General features: G+C 39.5%; 1 protein-coding gene across 2 annotated transcripts in view; it reads left to right on the top strand.

Annotated features, from left to right (window-relative positions):
- Window positions 1-3,394: 3,394 nt before the first annotated feature.
- Window positions 3,395-18,754, top strand: part of tafa5l (TAFA chemokine like family member 5, like) — a 76,962-nt gene continuing 61,602 nt past the window's right edge. For both annotated transcript variants that reach the window (XM_084721691.1, XM_084721690.1), the window contains exon 1: window positions 3,395-4,574. In XM_084721691.1, the coding sequence (XP_084577817.1) occupies window positions 4,478-4,574 (97 nt within the window). In that variant the 5' untranslated portion in view covers window positions 3,395-4,477. The remainder of the gene's footprint in view (window positions 4,575-18,754) is intronic.

Raw genomic sequence — 18,754 nt, 5'->3', positions numbered from 1 at the left:
TGAATTATTTGAAGTGTGGTCGTATGAGGTATTTATGCATAGTCAGTGTATTACCTACAGTAAATGGTGGTCAGCACAACTTCAATTTAGAGAAGCAGCAGGAGTACCGGTGAAGAAAGCTAAGCAATGTTCTGTTCTCTGTGGACAGGGTCAGCAGCAAAGTATCATCAAAGTCAACCTTAATGTCAATTCTGCCATATGTACAAGACATACAGAGGATTAAAATCCTGTTTCTCTCAGACACCCAGTGTAATACAAGTATTCAAACAACAACAAAATACAAAAAAAAAAGGTAATTAAACGTTAAAAAAGTCTCAAAGTACTTAAAAAAAAGTGCAAAGAATTTAAACACAGGACACAAGAACTGCAAAGAATAAGGCACAGATAATTATATTATTATAAGATTGTTAATATTGTAGCCCCCTAAAAAATTCTATGTTAGCTTAAGTGTAAACTACATTTAGAATATTTTCATTGCTTTACCTTGCTGTCAGATGGACTTTTCCAACTAGAAACCGTCACTGCATGAACAAAATGTTTTTTTCTATAAACCAACCAGACTCTATTGGTGAAATCAGTCATTTTACCTCACAGAACATGTTACTAGTTGCTGAGTTGCTGGTCTACCGCTGTCTCGGTCTGTTAGTTAGTTTGTGTTACTGTGTGACCTCAGTGTTTTAAAAGGTTAGTTCAAATTCACTGAAGTAATGCGATAACACAAACAAAGTAACTAATTATGGCAGTGGAGGACCAGCGACTCCACTGTTCTGTGAGGTAAAATGACTGATTTTGCCAAAGGAGTCTGGTTAAGGGGTAGAAAGTGGTATTGGACTTATTGCTTGCGGCGCAGCGAGGTTAAGTGGTGAAAATATTCTGAATATAATGTACTTTTAAATTTATATACATTTTTTTATTTCATGTTTTTTTTAGGTTGCTACAGAACATCTGTGCTTCTGCTGCTTCTCCAAACTGGGGGTGTGTTGACTGCCGTCCACTGTAGGTAATACACTTATTATATCTCATCAGCCCTTCTTCAAATAATCCGAACCATCCCTTTAATACTCAACAAATGCATAGTCCCTACAGTGTGAGTCCCAGTCATTATTCATATATTACAGTGATGATGTGACAAGCCTTGGCCCGGGCCAATACGTCATCATAAAAGCCATTCAGTGAGAGGCTGATAGCACAGCAGCACACAGGGGGGACTTCTCCATCTGCTAATAAAGTGCACGTTCACTGGTCATGGAGTTTGGTGTATGTGTGTGAGAGAGAGGGGGTTGAGTTATAGTAATGGTCCTCAAGTGGCAAGGGAGTCTTAAATGGTGCTCTTTCAGAAGATAGACTGGCATCTGCAGGGCTTTACCTCACACACACACACACACACACACGCTCGAGGGTGCATACATGCCCCTACTGTATGTGTGTACACTTGAGACCTGATATGATATTAGGCAATATATAATAATGTAACATAATAATGTAACAGCCCACATGCCATACACCCATCCTCTGAACAAACAGACCGCTCACATTTTCCCACACTGTAAAAAAAATCATATAGGAATTTAGTAGAATCAGCTAATCTTTTCTCATTAACTTCATTAACTTATTCAAGTTAATTCAACTTTATTAAAATTTCTATTTTTAGAGCACCTCAGAACTAACTAATAAACATGGAATTTGGACATGAAATGATGAGTCGAATGAATGAACTGTACATGGTTCAATCAACTCATTAAATTAAATTTCTAAAGAAACATTACGAGACATCCCAGCATGCACTGTGTGAGAGTTAAAACTCTTCTGAGACCCTTCTTTTTAATAGTTTGAAGAAAACATATGATAAAAACCTGCTGTGTGTCTCTAAAACATTTTAAGATAAGTAACTGTTGCTTGTTTTCACAATAATGAAAACACTGTGAACCATGATGAAGGTTAGTATTGAATTTAGTCCCTACGGCCTTACACTTAAAAGTTAATAAATTCACAGGGAGCAATTTCACGTATTTAGTTTGTGCCAATGCTGGAACAAAATAGCTCCAGCAGGAGCAGCCGCAGTTGTATACGTCAGTCCCTCCAGGATTTCACAGGCTGTTTTGGGGATTATTAAAATGCCTAAAATGCCTTTAGCACCTATAGCACCTCCTCTAAAAATTATGATGCACGTTGTGATGTTTTTAGGTGTTTCTTGCAATGAAATTGCAGCAACAAGTTAAAATTGAAATACATATATATATATATGTATACATATATAATTTTTAAATGTAGAATTCTTTTGAAATCAGAGTCAGCTTGTTCCAGAAGATTAAAGGCTCAAGATTACAAGATTTCTAACAAAATATGCTTCATTTGTAAGTGAAGAAGTGTACCTTGGGGTTATCAGCAAAGAAGCAAAATCTTTTTGGAGTTCAGACTCAATCAAAACAGTAAACACAAAGTTACAGAGTATAAAAGAGCACAGAGCATTGATAAATGTCAACAACAATGAGAAATTGCATGTCCTTTTCAGTGAAAAACAAAAAAGTAAATAAAAAAGCACTGAGTGGGTTCATTAAGATGTATGATGTTTGCACAGCAGACTGCTGTGATTGGTAGAACTTGTATGAAGCTACATGATTGGTCAAAATGGAAAAAGTGGTGGTAATTGGACAAAATTGCGAGGTCCTGCAGAATTCATAGGGATTGGTTGTTTTTGTGTGAACTGTCGTTGAAGTTTGTGTAAGGACTGTGGCTGACCCTTCAAACGGAAAATTATCCTGAAAACAAAAAGCCACTGCTCTGAAAATACACACTCTGGAGCTGGAGTTCAGTGACTGCCTGTCAGACTGTTAACATGTTGTTATTGTTGTCCGAGAAGTGAGTATTTCAGCTTGACATAATCTCTGATGACATACCATGGTCATTTTTATGGTTTATTACAGTAAATATATTACAGATTTCTCCTTTAAGGGAGCCTGGACACTGACTGTTTTTAAGTTAAGACAAGTAATCTATTTTTACAGTGCAGAATGCCAGTGTGCTAAATGTTAACTGTAGTCCTCCAACCGTGCAGCCCTCAAGGGCGTTTTCCACCTATGAAAAAGGGCATAAAAGACATGGAGTAAAGTAACATGTCAGACTGTGGAGGAGGAGGCGGGTGGTGCTGCCTTGTGTCTCCCTGTGGGGCTGAGATGGGACATCTCACTGTGTATAAATAAGCATCATCATCATCATCTACAGTTTGGGATTTATAGCCTGAGAGCTCAAACTTTTTTTCCTCACTTTTGCGGAAGAAATTAGGCCACTGTGTGTGTGTATGTGTGTGTCTGTGTCTGTCTGTGTGTGTGTGTAGAGAGAGAGAGAGAGAGGGAGGGAGAGAGAGCAGATGGAAACATTGTAAATGAAGGCAACTCAGGGTGCAGCAGCAGCAGCGGCGGCAGCAGCGTTTCCTTCCACGGACTGAGGAGGGGAAATCCTCTTCTTCTTCATCATCGGCATCGCCTGCATGCAAATGCATCCGAGCGGGACAGACTAAGGATACGTTTGCACTCTCCTCTGTAACCAACTCTTGACTTTCAGGGGAGGGGAGCCTCTTTTTCCTCCAGACATCCCCACTGACAATTTGCCAGCGGCTCCACAAAAGGCTCACACAGGTGACAAGTGCGTCCAACTTCGCCGCACCGGTCGCTCTGACGCGCTCGGAGTGCGTTTTTGTGCCAGCGGCGGTGCGCAGCGGCGTGACACCCGCCGCTCTTGCCGCTTTGACGTGACATTTCGCCTACACTGCCGCTGCCGTGTACATATGTGGCCGCGATATGACGCATTTGCGCCTTTAGGTGTTTTGGGCATTTTTTTGGAAGCTGCTGGAGTGATTGATGCGTTTTCGGACAAGTTTCCCCGCTGATTGGTATGTTCGTCATGTCCGCCGCCTGGGTTAACTTGCAGCGCCTTCCTCTGTAGAGTGACACAGAGAGAGCCGGGCTCAGTGCAGAAGTTGGTTGGGAATAATAATAACAACAGTGCGGAGCGGAGCGCAGAGGAGGAGGAGAAAAAACAAGTGACAGCGGCGTTGAGAAGATGTGGAGCGGCTGAATTTACAATCAGCATCATCATCAGGACCCAAAACTGCTGCTGCTCACTCCTCTTCCTCCTCATACTTACATTTTTTTTTGCCAGTGAATTCCAGCTCCTGAATCCACAGCTGCGTAAACTTGGCCAGATCTGGTGACATTGTACCCTCTGTGAGCGCGTGTGTGAGTGAATGTGTGTGAGAGCGCGTGTGCGAGCAGCCTGGATGGATATGCGGCTCATCGAGGGAATCTGAAAAGCAAAGGGGGGATTACTATCAGTCCCTCTCCTATTATAACCTCAAAATGGATGCCGACGACAGGCTGCGGAGACGCCACTGGATTAGCCCCTCTCCCGCTGATCTGCGAGACATCTGAGCGGCACCAGCGTTCAAAGTTTGGATAATCCGAGAGGCTGAAGGTGTAGGATGCAGTCTGGAGTGAAGACGCTCTCCGCAGGTGGAGGTGCGTCACTCTGCTGCCTGCTGCTCCTCTGGCTCATCTACTCCCATCTGCTCAGAGAGGGTAAGGACACTTGAAGCTGTTTATTACTTTGTCAGCAGCACCATTGTCTCACTCTGAGGGCTTCTTATTTGGGGTGCAGCTGCACATGGTGTGGCCAGTCAGTGAAGAAAATACCCATGATGTCCAGTAAAACACCCCTGCAGGGAGTTGTCATGTGTCTGTGGTTGTCACTCGTTAGTTTATGGTGACCTTGTTGTACATTATGGTGTTTTAAGGGACGTACTGATAACAAAAACTGACTGTACCATAATATCGCTAGGAAAAGTCTACGACACAATATTTATTGCAGGATTCAAAACCAAAAAAAGGCTGATGACTCTAAAAGAAATGCCAGTTATTAAATAATAAATCTGATGTGCAGCCTACAGCATTTTTTGTTCTTATAAAATTCATTTTTCCTCTTACATTAAAGTGCTGCTGCTTTCTAGGGCCCCACTGACACTAGATTTTAGGGGCAGATGCTGATACAGATATTTGGGAGTTAATCAACCAATATTGTTTATACAGTATATAATATACAGAATATAGAATATATAAATAAACACTTTTCTTTGCAATGATCACTCAAAAGTGGTTAAAACTTTTGACAATGATATGTAATGGAGGTGGATATTTTTACAGTTTAACAATAAACTTTATAGTCCAAACTGATATCAGGGCACAGAGACAGTATATTTTCACTAGTATTTTGCATAATTATCAATAACTCTAAATAGAAAAACACAAATAGAACAAAACCTCAATTAAGGAAATGGCTGAAATATACATAAAATGCAGTCTGTAAAGCTAAAAAAAAAAAAAAAAAAAAAAAAATAGAAACAGTCTGCATTATGTTCTGTTTAAAACAAAAAATTTTCATGTCGACTCATATCAGACAACATAGTGCTGATATAGACTGATCAGTTGTATCAGACTAATACTGGGCCGATAATATCAGTGGCTGACATATCAGTCAACATATCAAGGTACCACAATACCACGATAAAAAAAAGATAATATTTAGACAGTATTTACTGTGATATTGAAAATTAAAGAAAAATGACAACTTGAAAAATGTTGAAGAATAAATCTGACAAGTACAGCTTTTTTTTGCTCATATAAAGTTCACTTTTCCTTTTAACTCAAATTGCTTCTGTTTTCCTTCTTTGATAAAATAAAATAAAATAAAATAAAAGTAGCCAGCCATGACATAAGTATGGGGAAAAATGTTTTAATTATGTATGAACAATTGCAAAACAAAAGCAATAAAGTCCAGCAGCAGTCCTTTTATGAAATAAAATAAAAAAAATTAAGCATATCACAGCAGATATTGTCACAGTCCAGTACATTATTGTGACATTTTTATTTTTATTTTGGAGAGTGAGATATCACAATATTCAATGTATTGTTACATCTTTAGTATTTTTGTGTCTGATCTGGTATCTCTGTAATAACATTCCTGTAGAGGGAGTATGACACTGAACATAAAATAGTGACATTATTGGACTTAACAATTTTTATTTTTTCATGCCAGCACTATAATATGACTATGAGCTTGTAATATGTTGTGATGATCATGTTTTTTTTTAATGTTAACAATCTTAATTTTGGAAACTATTTTGAAGCTGCACCCTTGTGGACAAACTAACTAATTATGGCTCAAAAGGATAATGCCAGTACCGATATTCAGGAGCAAAAAAATTCGGACATTGATATATCAGCAGATATTCTCTGTTTCTATATATGATATGCAAAATGATATCTGGGCACTGAAACAGTAATCTTTCACTTGTATTTTTAATTATTATAAATAAGTGTAAGTAAAAAAACACAAATAGAACAATTTGAGTTATGAAAAAGGATTAAAATATACATAAAATGCCACCTAAAAAACGAAAGCACTTACTTTTAAAGAACTAAAGAATGTATATCGACTGACATTTTCAGCCCAACATTGGTCTATCATAGCTGTATCTGTCTATATCATTATCAGTGTTTTTGGTGTCCAAAATGTGCCCATATGAAATCTTTTTTTTTTTTTTTTACAGAACAACAACAGAGAGCATGAGGTATCAGTGCAACAAATGTATTAATATATACATTCTATATTGTGTGTATTATATTATGTAAGAATATTGGCTGATATATCAATATTGTAATTTAATTACCCCCCAATATCTGTATCAGCACAGGCCCAAAAAAACTGATACCAGTCCGGCTCTGGTAACAAAATATCGGACAACTTATACACCATATCAATACCTAACACTAAAGCTGTGCTAAACCAATAGTGAGGCTGACAATATTGGCTGACCAATAATTTATTAAGTGTTTATTTGTATAGAGACAATTATGTATCGTAAACCAGTTCACAGCATTTATAGCCTAAACTAATTTGCAAAATACAAAAGACTCAGCAATATCGGCTGACGGATATATCTGTCTGGCTGTACTCATAATTTTCCTTATCCTGATGCGGGCTCTCTGCTACCTTGTGGAATGATAATTTAGCGAAGACAGATTCAAGCTTGAGGTGAAAAAACAACACAGTTTGCTTGTTTCATTTCCTGGTGCAGGAATGAAAAAGGCCTGCTGTCTTCACAGCTTTATAATTTCACTCAGGTTAAGGCTATATCCATCCACGCCATGCTTTGCTCTTGAATAATACATCTGCTGGTGCAATTACACCTTCACCCTGACACAGAATAGAAAGCAAAAGGATGTTTCCCTGCACTCCATTGGCTGCCGTCCATGACAAAACATTCCGGATCCCAGCGCCGTCAGAGACACAGAGAACAGGCTTAAAGCATTGGAACTTGTTGGGAGATGTTGAACACTAAGTTTACAGATTAGATCTTTTAATCAAGCATTGGCCAGCAGCATAATTACCGCTGTGGAGGAGGGATAGTGCCTACATCAATGTCTTTGGCAGCTTGCCGGGAACAAAAGTAGACACTGATGTGAAAAATGAACTGCCTGTGCACTGAAATGTGCTCCCTTTGCCTCTAATTTGCAGTGTTTTCTCCCAAAATGCTGCTGTCACCAGCCTCTCATTGCCGTCTCTCAAGCCTCTGCATATTATCTGAGGAGATACAGCACCCCCCCCCCCTTCCCCTCAGCCATTTATTATTGACTCATTTTCTTCTGAAAATGATCTCATTAGTGTGTTATTGTACAAAATCGTTCAATCAATCTCTTGTGAACTTTACTACCCTTGATATTTCTAGAGTAAATAGATTCTCCTGGGTTTGGTCTGATAGTTAAAACCTGGATGTGATTTTTGAGCTTTGACATTCTCTGTGTGTCGCTCACTCCCCTTTTCAGCTCTGAGCTGAATTTTAAGAATGAAGCATGTAGTATTTTTTTAATCCGTACTTGTAATCTTCAAATCCTACTAAAATCCTCCTTTGAAACTGGCTGCTTTGACCAGTCAGTGCTGCTCTAAGAGTAGTTCTGACCACCACTGCTTTTATGTCATTTTCATCAGTCAGTTCATGACTCAGTTTACAGTTTATTTTTTTATCACTGTGATGGAGTCAAAACACCCATGACTTCCTATGACCAGCTCTTCCACCTCCACGGCCCCTGAGGGCCCTGGAAGCAGCGACAAGTGTGGTTGAACTGGTGGGCAGAGAGGTGAAGCCTTGTGGTGGTGAGAGGCTGCGTCGCCTCCACCCTCTCCGTAACTCATCTGTCATGGCGGCCAGGACAGGAAATCAAAGCGCAGCAGCCCTGTCCACACACGCCATTGGGCCAGCGCCCCGCCACGATGAATGGCCTGTCAGCCGCTCTCAACGTTGCCAGTTTATTCAACGATAAATTTGGAAATGTCTGGATTTCCTCACTGGACCACATTCCGGTTCAGTGGTGCAGTCAGAGAGCGGTGGCAACTCCTCCCTGCTTTGTCAACCACAAACCTTTGGGTCGGTGTGTGTGTGTGTGAAGAGAAGGAGGGATGGAGCATTTTTACCCACATTTGTAAGTTGGGGGTGGACAGACAGTTGGCCTTTGCTCTAACTCAGCTCACGGAATTCAAATGCCAAGAATAAATTTCACCTTAAAGGAGCAATATGTAATAATTGCACATGGAAAAATGAGTACTGCAGTCCAGATAGCTGGTTAGCCATAGGTGGTATATTAAATAGGTTGAAATTGTGTTTGATAAACGATCTATGGTTGAAGCAAGTTATTCCCCCTGCCCTCTCCTAGCTCACAAAAGCTGCAGGAACTTTTCAGGAGTGCAGGATGTGCATGAAACATTGTTAACTGACATTAACAAGCAAAGACAAGTCCTGTACTGTAAGTTGATCAACTGTTTATAACTGCCATTTGTCTGTTCATGTAAGGTTAAGCCTGTTGTCCTGAAAACAAAAGCCCACTGCTCTGAAAATACACACTTTAACTCAGACTCCAGTCTGACTCCAGTCTGAGTTAAAGGGATAGTTCACCCAAAAATGAAAATTCAGTCATTATCTACTCACCCTCATGCCGATTGAAGGTCGGGTTTAGTTTTTTAGTCCACAAAACACTGCTGGAGTTTCACAGGAAAATCTCCCAAATAGTGGAAGTGAATGGTGAACAGTAAAAACAACAGAATAAAAACATAAAATGCCTCCATACTGTTCGTCATGTGTAGTTCAAGCCTCCTAAAGCCCCAACATGCCAACTTGACTAAAAAAAATGTTATTTACACCATGTTTTTAGCCTGAATCTTCACTGTAGATCCTTAGCCTGAAGCCACGATCACGTGCACATGCACACTGTCTGAACTGGGTGTGTGTGGTGTGACGGTGTGCAAACAGCTTGTCAGGACTTTAGGAGACTTATAGGATTATTAGGATTATGCCAGTCAAGCAGTATGGAGACGTTTTGTTTCCAGTTGGTTTTTTTACGTTTGACAACTGGTCGCCATTCACTTCCATTGTTTGGGAGATTCCACAGCACTGTGTTCCTATGAAACTCCAGCACTGTTTTGTGGACTAAAATACTAAACCCGGCCTTCAATCAGCATGAGGGTGAGTAGATAATGACTGAATTTTCATTTTTGGGTGAACTATCTCTTTAAGTGACTGCCTGTCTCACTGTCTGCCAGACTCCATTAACATGTTGCTCAGTTTAACTGTTATAAACATGTACTCCTTCTAGAAGATCACGAATGATTTCTTACAACTTATTAACAGACACTAACTCATTTGGCAAACATTCAGCATTATTTTGAACTCTAATTTATGTGTGTTCTGCTGCAGCTCTGATGCTAGAGAAACAACTAATTCAACTTAACACGTTTCTTAGATCTCTGATAACATATCATTGTCATTTTATGACTTATTACAATAAATATATTACACATTTCTCCTTTAAAATGAGAACATGAAAATCCCTCCTTCTGAAACGTGATCAAATGAGGCTGTTGTGCAGCTTAGAAGAGGAGATCTTTGAGCTCTTTTGATGCTACAACAAGAACTCATTGCTGTCTTCCTGCACTGCACTTTCACCTGTCACTCAAACAGTTTGTATAGCACAATAACATCTTTTGTCTGACTTCCTGTCGAAGAAGTTTAAAGCTCCACAAATAAATGTTTCTTTCGGATCAAATGGCTTTGTGAAAGGTTTGTAGTGGCGAACCCAGAGACAATTATCACCTATCTCTGCACTTCACTTCACTCCCCTCAGTTCAGTTGAGCTTTTTAACCTCTCGTAGCCCATTGTGTTGGTTTTCAAAAACACCAACTTTTCTCTCATTGTCACCTCAAACAGCGACAGGCAGCTGTTTTGCAGCAGAAAAGCTCTGATGCGACCATGATGGTACCTGGCCAACAACAAATGGTAGACAAAATTTGCAACTAGCTGAAAGTGCAGGGCTCTCAAAGTTTTTGATGACTGAGTGCCAATTTATGGAGAAAGCATGTGATCGAAGGTCACACAGGAAAAAAAAACATGTTGTAGGATTTGTGATTGGTCTGACAATGTAGTTTATCATTATATTCCCAAAATGCACCAAATTCACCTGTCTGCAGATAAAACAGATCACTTTATCTCACTTTTCCCCATTGACAATGTTGCCATGGCGACATAAACCACTGGACACCGCGTTGTGTGTCGTTCACGTATTTCCTTTTGCACTAGAGAATTTGCTATCAGCTCCTAAAATGCTGTTCTTCCCACCAGGCTAGCTGTATTTTGATTATCTTGACTGTCCTGACTATATGTTGCTTAAAAGTTATGTGTGAGTTTATGAACACTTATTGTCAAATCATTCTGGACCTCTGAACTTCAATAAAAATCAGATTCTGACCTTTGAGTAGTAAGTTTGAGAACCCTACATCGAGGCCTACATCGTAGCCTCTGCACTTCCTTCTGCACTTTTCAGGGTGCTCCTTGAATGTGAGTCGATCGAACGTGGAGCAAATCAAGGAGAGGTTAACTGAGGAAGTCCATAAATAAGTACATTTGTAAGACCCTTTGACTCTGCAGTAATTTCAGTAAAATTAAGTGTTGTTCAGCATTTATTAGCTCCGACTCAAGCACGATCTGCTGTTTCAGTTGCAAAGTGCACAATATAAATGCTCACAACATTGAAGGCCACTTGTGTAGGCTACAATGCGTAAAGCCTACATACAACTATAAATCCACCTTTAGAGCAACAGATAGCAGTGCTGCTTTTTGCAGCACATGTCACATGTCATAATGAACGCTTCACTTTGATTTGTTTGAATAATTCAATCAGTGCGTCTGAACACAAATTACAGTGTCCTGCAGCTGAGGAGCAGAGACAACAATCCATCCTGTCACCCTGCTCTGCAGTGCAAGCTGTCGATGGCGATGACAGCACACATTTTACGAGACACTTCTACAGGCTGTGTCACTAAATTTTGAAGTGACTCACTGTGGCTTTACAATCAGCACAGAGCCCCATTGATGATGGCCTCACACAGTCAGTTCGCTCTCTGTGCCACGGACTCTGAAATGTGTCTGATGTTTCCTGTTCAAATGCCACTTACGAAAGCGGACTGATTTTATCCCGGTGAATTATTCCAGACGCTATCACGCTTACTTTTCCCATCTTTAACAAATCAGCTCCTGTGTGGGAGACAGCGAGTCTTCATGGGGCACCGGCATGATGAATTTAAAATTTTTTGGCTGGTATTCTCTTTTAACTCAGGGAGCAGGGCCTATCCATCCAAGCATTAAACTAATCAGAGTAGCAGAGAATTACCGACTTTTTGAAGTGAAAAGGATGATTTCCATTCCAGTCTTCTTCAAGGCGGCATTAAGCATGCAAAGGGAGACCCGCTTTGATTATGACCTTGGTTGTAAATTCTAAGCAAATCATCGAGCCCCGCTTCTATAGGCGGCAGAGCTGTAAAAGTATGAGCATCTTTATGGAACAAAATGAAAAGAATTTTTACAGCTAAATCAATTTGGCAGCACACAAAGCTCATATTTCATCGCTCCCTGAATATGAATTCTTTCTAGCCGTCAGCTTTGACCTCCCTTGTGGTTGAGTGTAGAGCACCACTCAGTGTATTTCTGCATTGTTATTTTCTCTGCGGAAAGCTCTGGGCTTGAAACGGCTCCATCATTGGCAGAGTGGTGTAAATGATTTGAGTTATGTTCCTTCAGTCTTGTGTCTTGTTCTATTTTCTGCCTGATGCCATGATCATGATTCTCTGAGAGGCGGCTGCTCTTGAATATTAAAAGCCGCAGTTCACGCTGTACTGTACGCTACTTATGAAGTCATAATAGTCTTCTGATGCTCACCATTTTCTCTGTGTTTGCGTTGAGGGAGGAGGGCATCCTGGAGGGCTATCTGAGTGAAATTTGAAGTGAGTCACTGTGGCTTTACAGTCCTCTCTGCATTGCATTCAGCAGAGCAACTGTTTGCTTTTGTGAGGCGTATTGCACATTCACTCTTTATGCCTCGAGCCTGTATTCATCCACAACCAATTGTCTGAGTGTACTCTTCATTGTAATATCTCTGCAGCCCAGACTGTGCTGCATCACTGCAACAGAAATCTATCATAAACCGCCTCCATCATCATGTGTACTGTAACAAGACATGTCGCAGACCAGACCTAAATTACAGTGTCAGTCCTAGCAGGAGATGTATGTAAGGCCGGGGAATATTTTTCTATTTTAAAGCAGCCCTTGGCAATGTCACACAATGGCAGTGCTGAATGTTAGAGTGGTAACTTAGAAAAAAAAAATCACTGCAAAGACCTAGAAGTTGTGTAAAGTGACAAACCGTGCACAGCCTCTCCTGCTTTCCAGTGAGAAAGGAAACAATCCGACGCTGTTAAAGTCCGGCTTTCTCCCGAGGGAGCGCCATCCTACTGCTGCTACGAGAAGTTTCAATTTGTCATTCCCCGTGGGTGGAGCGGTGCACACACCTGACACGAGAATTAAATTTGGGCAAATAGAGCACATCTCCGGCGTGTCAGTTGGTGGGGGTGCAGTGCTTTTCCTCCCCTTTTCTCAGGAGCCCCACTGGGTGCTTGTGATTGCACAAAAATCACTTGCTTGGTGCAGCTTTAAAGGGACAATTCATCCCAAAATCAAAAATACATATTTTTTTCCCCCTGGCCTGTAGTGCTATTTTTCCATCTAGTGTGAGGTTAGAGTGTGAGGAAACGTCTTTCTTCTTTCCAATATAATGGGACTAAATTGTACTTGGCTTGTGGTGCCCTAATAAATACATTTGAAAAATTCAAAACTAATGTCTCTTTCCCAAAAATCATGACCCAGTTACTCAAGATAATTCACAGACCTTCTTGTGAGCAGTTTGATGTAGGAACTTTTTAAAAAAAAAATAAAGTTTATCTTGATTATCTTGAAGTGGGTCACAATTGTTGGAAAGAGACACTGGTTTTGAATTTTTCAAATGTACTTATTAGGTGCTTTCAGCACCACAAGCCAAGTGCCATTTAGTCCCATTATACCGGAGAGATGGTCGATATCTCTGAAACTCTGCAATTTTGGAGTGAACTGTCACTTTACATAAAATCATATACACATTTTGAATATGAGGAGCTCTTGAGAACTGAAACATCCTGTATTGTTATTTTAAATGTTTTTACTGTAAAGCACAATTTTTAAATATAACAATCAGGGCCAGTCCAAACTTTTATGGGGCCCTAAGCATAATTTGATTTGGGGCCCCCCACTGCCTCACTGCTGCCAGTACTGACTATTGTTAATGCTTGATCATTCACACACCTACTGCAAATCTAACACACCCATTATTAATATGATTACATATAGCTGTGTTGTTCACATCACATTAATGTCAGCCTTGTGTTTTTATCCCTCTCTGTTATTTAATCTCAAAAAGGTAGCAAACTCACAGGACTGATCTGGTGTTAATTTGCATTTTAATAGTCAAAGTAACAGGCTTTCACTGTGCGCATGAACGTTGCATCAGCTCTGACAGAGGCAGGTAAACATAATATTGTGTTTTAGTATGATTACCACTGACAATAATGTATCGCCAAAAAAAGCCCATTTCAAGCTCTCTTGGGAACCTCTGGCAGCACTCAAAAGTAAGAATGTCCTGTTGTCCTAGGGACAATAATATTAGGGCCTGGACACACAGACAGTGTCTGGAAAAATTTTGGGATAGTAGAGGAGTATTTATCATTTTATCATTATATCATTTTAATCACCTGGCTGAGCTCTATGTCTCATCACATACTCACACACACAAAATCAATCGCAGGGTGAGACCCTGCACCACAGACACCTTGAGGTGTTGTGGCAGAGGTTTCTGCAAGGTGCTGTGAGGAGGCCAGAAAAGTTTCCTCACATGAAATTGATTGTGGAGATCGCGCTTTCTCCGTGCTCATTGTCAACTTCTTGCTAGTGTGAGTGTGTATAATACAATTCTGTGTAATATGTAGAATGGAAGAAAAAGAACTTGAGTTTGGGACAATGGTTGTAAAGTCTGGGAAAGTTGGACATAAAATTCTGGACAGTTGCAGGCTCTGCCCTCTGCTGCCTGTTGGAACCCTTAAGCAGGCACTTAGTTCACAAATGCCTTGGCTCACAAAATGTGGTGTTGCCAGGCTTCCTTTCCATACAAACAAACAGCATCAAAAACAGGTGGAAAACAGTGTGATCTGTGGGTAACATTCAGTTCTGCAGATTGGACCAAGATTTACAATGGGATCTTTCCAAAATGTACTTCAATTTCTGCACATTTCTTCATAGGACTTGTTCTACACCTATTGGCTCCATGAAAATGTTCCCCAGCAGCTCAAACCTCTGTTGTAACTGTAAAACACAGAGGTACATTTTTCCACTTGTCTGGGTCATGTTGTGGCATCCAGGCATTTTGGAAAGAGGTTCTGTGATCCAGGAGGTTATCGGTAAACAGTTCACAGTTCCTTTCATTTCTGACTAAAAAGCTGCTGTAATGGTCTGCTCTGCTGGTCTCCACAGATATCTGCCCTCCTCCCACTGGAGAAACTGACTTAACTTGATCAGAAATTGGACAAATTCTTGAGACTTTGAAAACCTCTGTATTTTTTCCTATAGAAACTTTGACTTTCTTATACATGGGAGGAAATGGGCGATTGCTTCATCTATTTGTGCTAGTTATTAATTTTTTAAAATGTATTTTTACTGTCATATTCCGAAACAGTCCATGTCTATTTATGTTTTTTTTAGTTTGACTGCAGTTGTTCTTGTTCTTGGTGCAGGGTGAGATTTTTCAATTTTTTCAATTTCTTTTGATTTTTTTTTTTTTGTTTGTTTTTTGTTCATTTGCTCGTTATATGTGATTTAAAAAAACAGGGAAAAACACAGTCTCAATGAACAGTATGTTTACAAAACTACAAAAACAAACAAACATAAAAACATAAGACCTCCAACCCACTACTGATCTCACAATAATACCTTAGCTCCGCCACCCCCACTCCGACCCTGGACTGCAGCAAAGATGTGGTTTCCTCTGCAAGACAAGAGACTAAAGTTTTCTCAGAGTCAGAGCTTTTTTTTTCATCAGTAATAATAACATCAACTAACAGTGTTAGTTTCCTTTATGTAACAACTAATAATTATTTTCATTAGGAATTAATCTACAGATAATTTTCTCGATTAGTTGATAGGATGTTTGGGCCATAAAATGTCAGAAAAGGGTGAAAAATGTTTCCCAAAGCCCAAGATGACAAATGTCTCAAATGTCTTGTACTGTCCACAACCCCAACATATCCAGTTTACTGTCATAAAAGAGTAAAGAAATCAGAAAATATTCACATTTAAGACGACTTCTTTTTCTTCAAATATGGTCTGGGTCTATATGAACATTCAGTGTCTTTGATAAAAAAAAGTGAAAATATTAATCCAGTAACTTTGTATTTTGGGACAGAGAGCGTAGAAATAAATTACTTTTCTCAGAGTCACGTTTTTTATTTAAGACGAGACCTCTGGAAATAGTTAAGGTAATTTTTCCTTGGAATACTGTAATGTGTGTAACAATTTAAACTTTATTATCAATTTGTATTGCCAGGATATGAGAGCTGGAGCTGCTGCTCAGAACAATAAAAGGTGGACTGACTGTGGGCCAACACTCTGCTTATTTCACTGCTTGCAGATAAATGAGCTTCATCCTGTTAATAGCATAACATACCCCCCATCTCCAGAAGTCACCCCGGCTGCTCCCGCACTTCCCTTCACCATCAGTCCTGATTCATTTCTGTCAGCTTCAGATTAAATTGCATACTTAGGTACCATTACAGGTCCTCTGACTTCAGCAGAGAGTTGTTCACTTGCATAAATATTGATTGGGCCGCTGTAGAGTATTCAAATAGCAGGTGAAATCAAGCGGCGGTATTCCCTTTAAAGCAAGCACATTAATATAAAGCACATGTTTCACTCCACTGCTCTGCTGCCCTACTTGTTTAGCAGCAGAAGATCACGGTGGTGTCAGGAAGCGTGTAGCACGGGGTCAGTCAAACATCTGCCTCTCTCACCTGGTGTCCTATTACACGCCACCTACTGCGCCGCACGCGTCAAATGGTGTTAAGGTAATGAGATGCACTTGGCTGTGGCTGCCTTGACTAGCATATGCTCAGTCGAATAAGATGGCTGTTTGATGTCGTCCTGAGTTGTTAATAACAGACAGAGCTGCAAGATCAGAACGGCCATGAAGGGAAGATTAAATCTTAGCTCTGCAATCAAAATCAGAGCAGTGGTGGAGAGTGAATCAGATAAAAAAAAAATCACTTAGATTAACCTTTTATCTGCAGGACTGAGTTGATTAGCCTCTTCTTTTTATAGCTGTGACACAGTGAATAACACGGTCAGTGGCAACTAAGTCAGGTGAACTTGTGGGACTGAAATATTTATTCAGTTAATTAATTAGCTGATCATCAGAAAATTAAAAAGACATCAAGCAAATAATTAAAACAATGCACCTCATGGAAGAACAACTTCGTATTCTTATTAAGGCTGAAACAATAACAATAAGTCGATTAGTTGGTTAACAGAAAAATAATGAGGAATTTTAATAATTAAACAATAATTGAATTGAAAGAACCTACTTGACAGTTTCTAAACTGTGACTATAGTACCAGTCAAAAGTTTGGACACACTTCTTTTTTTTAATTTTTTATGAGAAAATTATAAAAAGATTATACAGTGTACAAAGCTGCCATCAAAGCAAAAGGCAGCTACTTTTACAAATCTAAAATATTACAGAGGGAAAAATAACTTTCACACACTTGTAGGTTGACAATGCAGGTTGAGCACGTAGCAGAAAACCATGGGTCGACAAGAAGAAGGCAAAGAGAAGGAGACAGTGTGCAGGAGTCTTTTATATTTTATATTCTTAAAAAGCAAAGCATATTTTGCCTCGTTGTCACATTTTGTGCTTACTACATAATTCCAAATAATTCCACATTTTATACTTTTGTTTTCTCCAGTATTAAAAACACTGACATTTCAAAGAGCAAGTGATTATTCAGTTAACTCAGGAAATAATCAGCAGATTGATCAATAATTAGGGATGTAACAATGTAAAAAATGTCATGATACAGTTTCAGACTGTGATGATATCAATTGGATATTACATGGTGATTTTTTTTTTTATTTTAGGCAGATTCCATTTGTACCTGGGTGAAAAAGCCAATATAGGTATTTACGTACGGGTGTATTTAGCATATTATGCCAGAGACAAGCACCTACATGCCTGTAAGTAGTCAACCTTGATCTTTCCCCAAATGTTACCAAGTAGTTTTTTAAACAAACTGTGACATAAAACTATACTCATGAAAAAAAAACAGGTACGACTAACATGTAATTTCACACCACTGTCAAATTTCAGTCCAGCCCAGGGCAGGACTCAACCCCCACTTTCCCGCAGGAGAGTTTTGCACGTAACCCATTCATCCACCGTAGCCTGTCATTATAAATTAGTTGCCCTTTATAGCTAAAATAAAGGGTTTGGGTGTGAATTGCAAAATAGCTGCTGTGTGCGTATTCATGCCCAGGTACAAAGAGACACTTAATTTATTTTAATTTATGAAATTACTGCATTATTTTTGTTTTGCAATTGTGTACACATAATGCAAATTCATTGCCAAAGACAATTCATGACAATTTTTTTTTTTGCATCTAATTAGGTCATGGCCGGCTACTTTTAATTTATTTCATTAAAGAAGGAAAGCAGAGGCACTCTAAGTTGAAGGAAAAATGTATTTTCTCCTCTGTTTTTTAATATTGTGATAAATAATCACAGATTTTTTGTTATTATGGTATTATCTTACCCCAGTATTCCTAATAATACTTGTTCATTTTCTCTTATTTTTTCCTGTGAGGTTTGCTCAAAAAAGTGCTCCAATCAGTAGATTCAGCCCTTTTAACCACATAAACTTGTCTTAAATTGCTTGTTTTAACGTGACATGACCACCTGTTCACATAAAGTTATTTGATACCTTCAAAAGGCTTCTTGCTCTGCTCTGTTTGCAGGTGTAAAAAGAAAATGTCCCGCAAGTTCAAATAAGAATTTTTCACCTCAGAGTCTGACGTCCTGCTGTTGGACACCAGCAGATGAAAACATAACAGGTGTAGTGTTGTCACTAGTCGTACTGCTGTCGACATGGTGTCCCTGCAGTCAGAGCTGTGTTGTGCTAAAAATAAAGAGGGAATGGTCTGACGTGAAGTCAGGATATCTATTGTTTACTAAAGCAAAGCCATGACTTAGA

Source organism: Lutjanus erythropterus, chromosome 6 (genome assembly GCF_056507025.1).
Source record: "Lutjanus erythropterus isolate fLutEry1 chromosome 6, fLutEry1.hap2, whole genome shotgun sequence".
NCBI classification, from domain to species: Eukaryota; Metazoa; Chordata; class Actinopteri; order Lutjaniformes; family Lutjanidae; genus Lutjanus; species Lutjanus erythropterus.
Note: the sequence above shows the minus strand (reverse complement) of the source record. Positions and strands in the feature narration are given on the sequence as shown.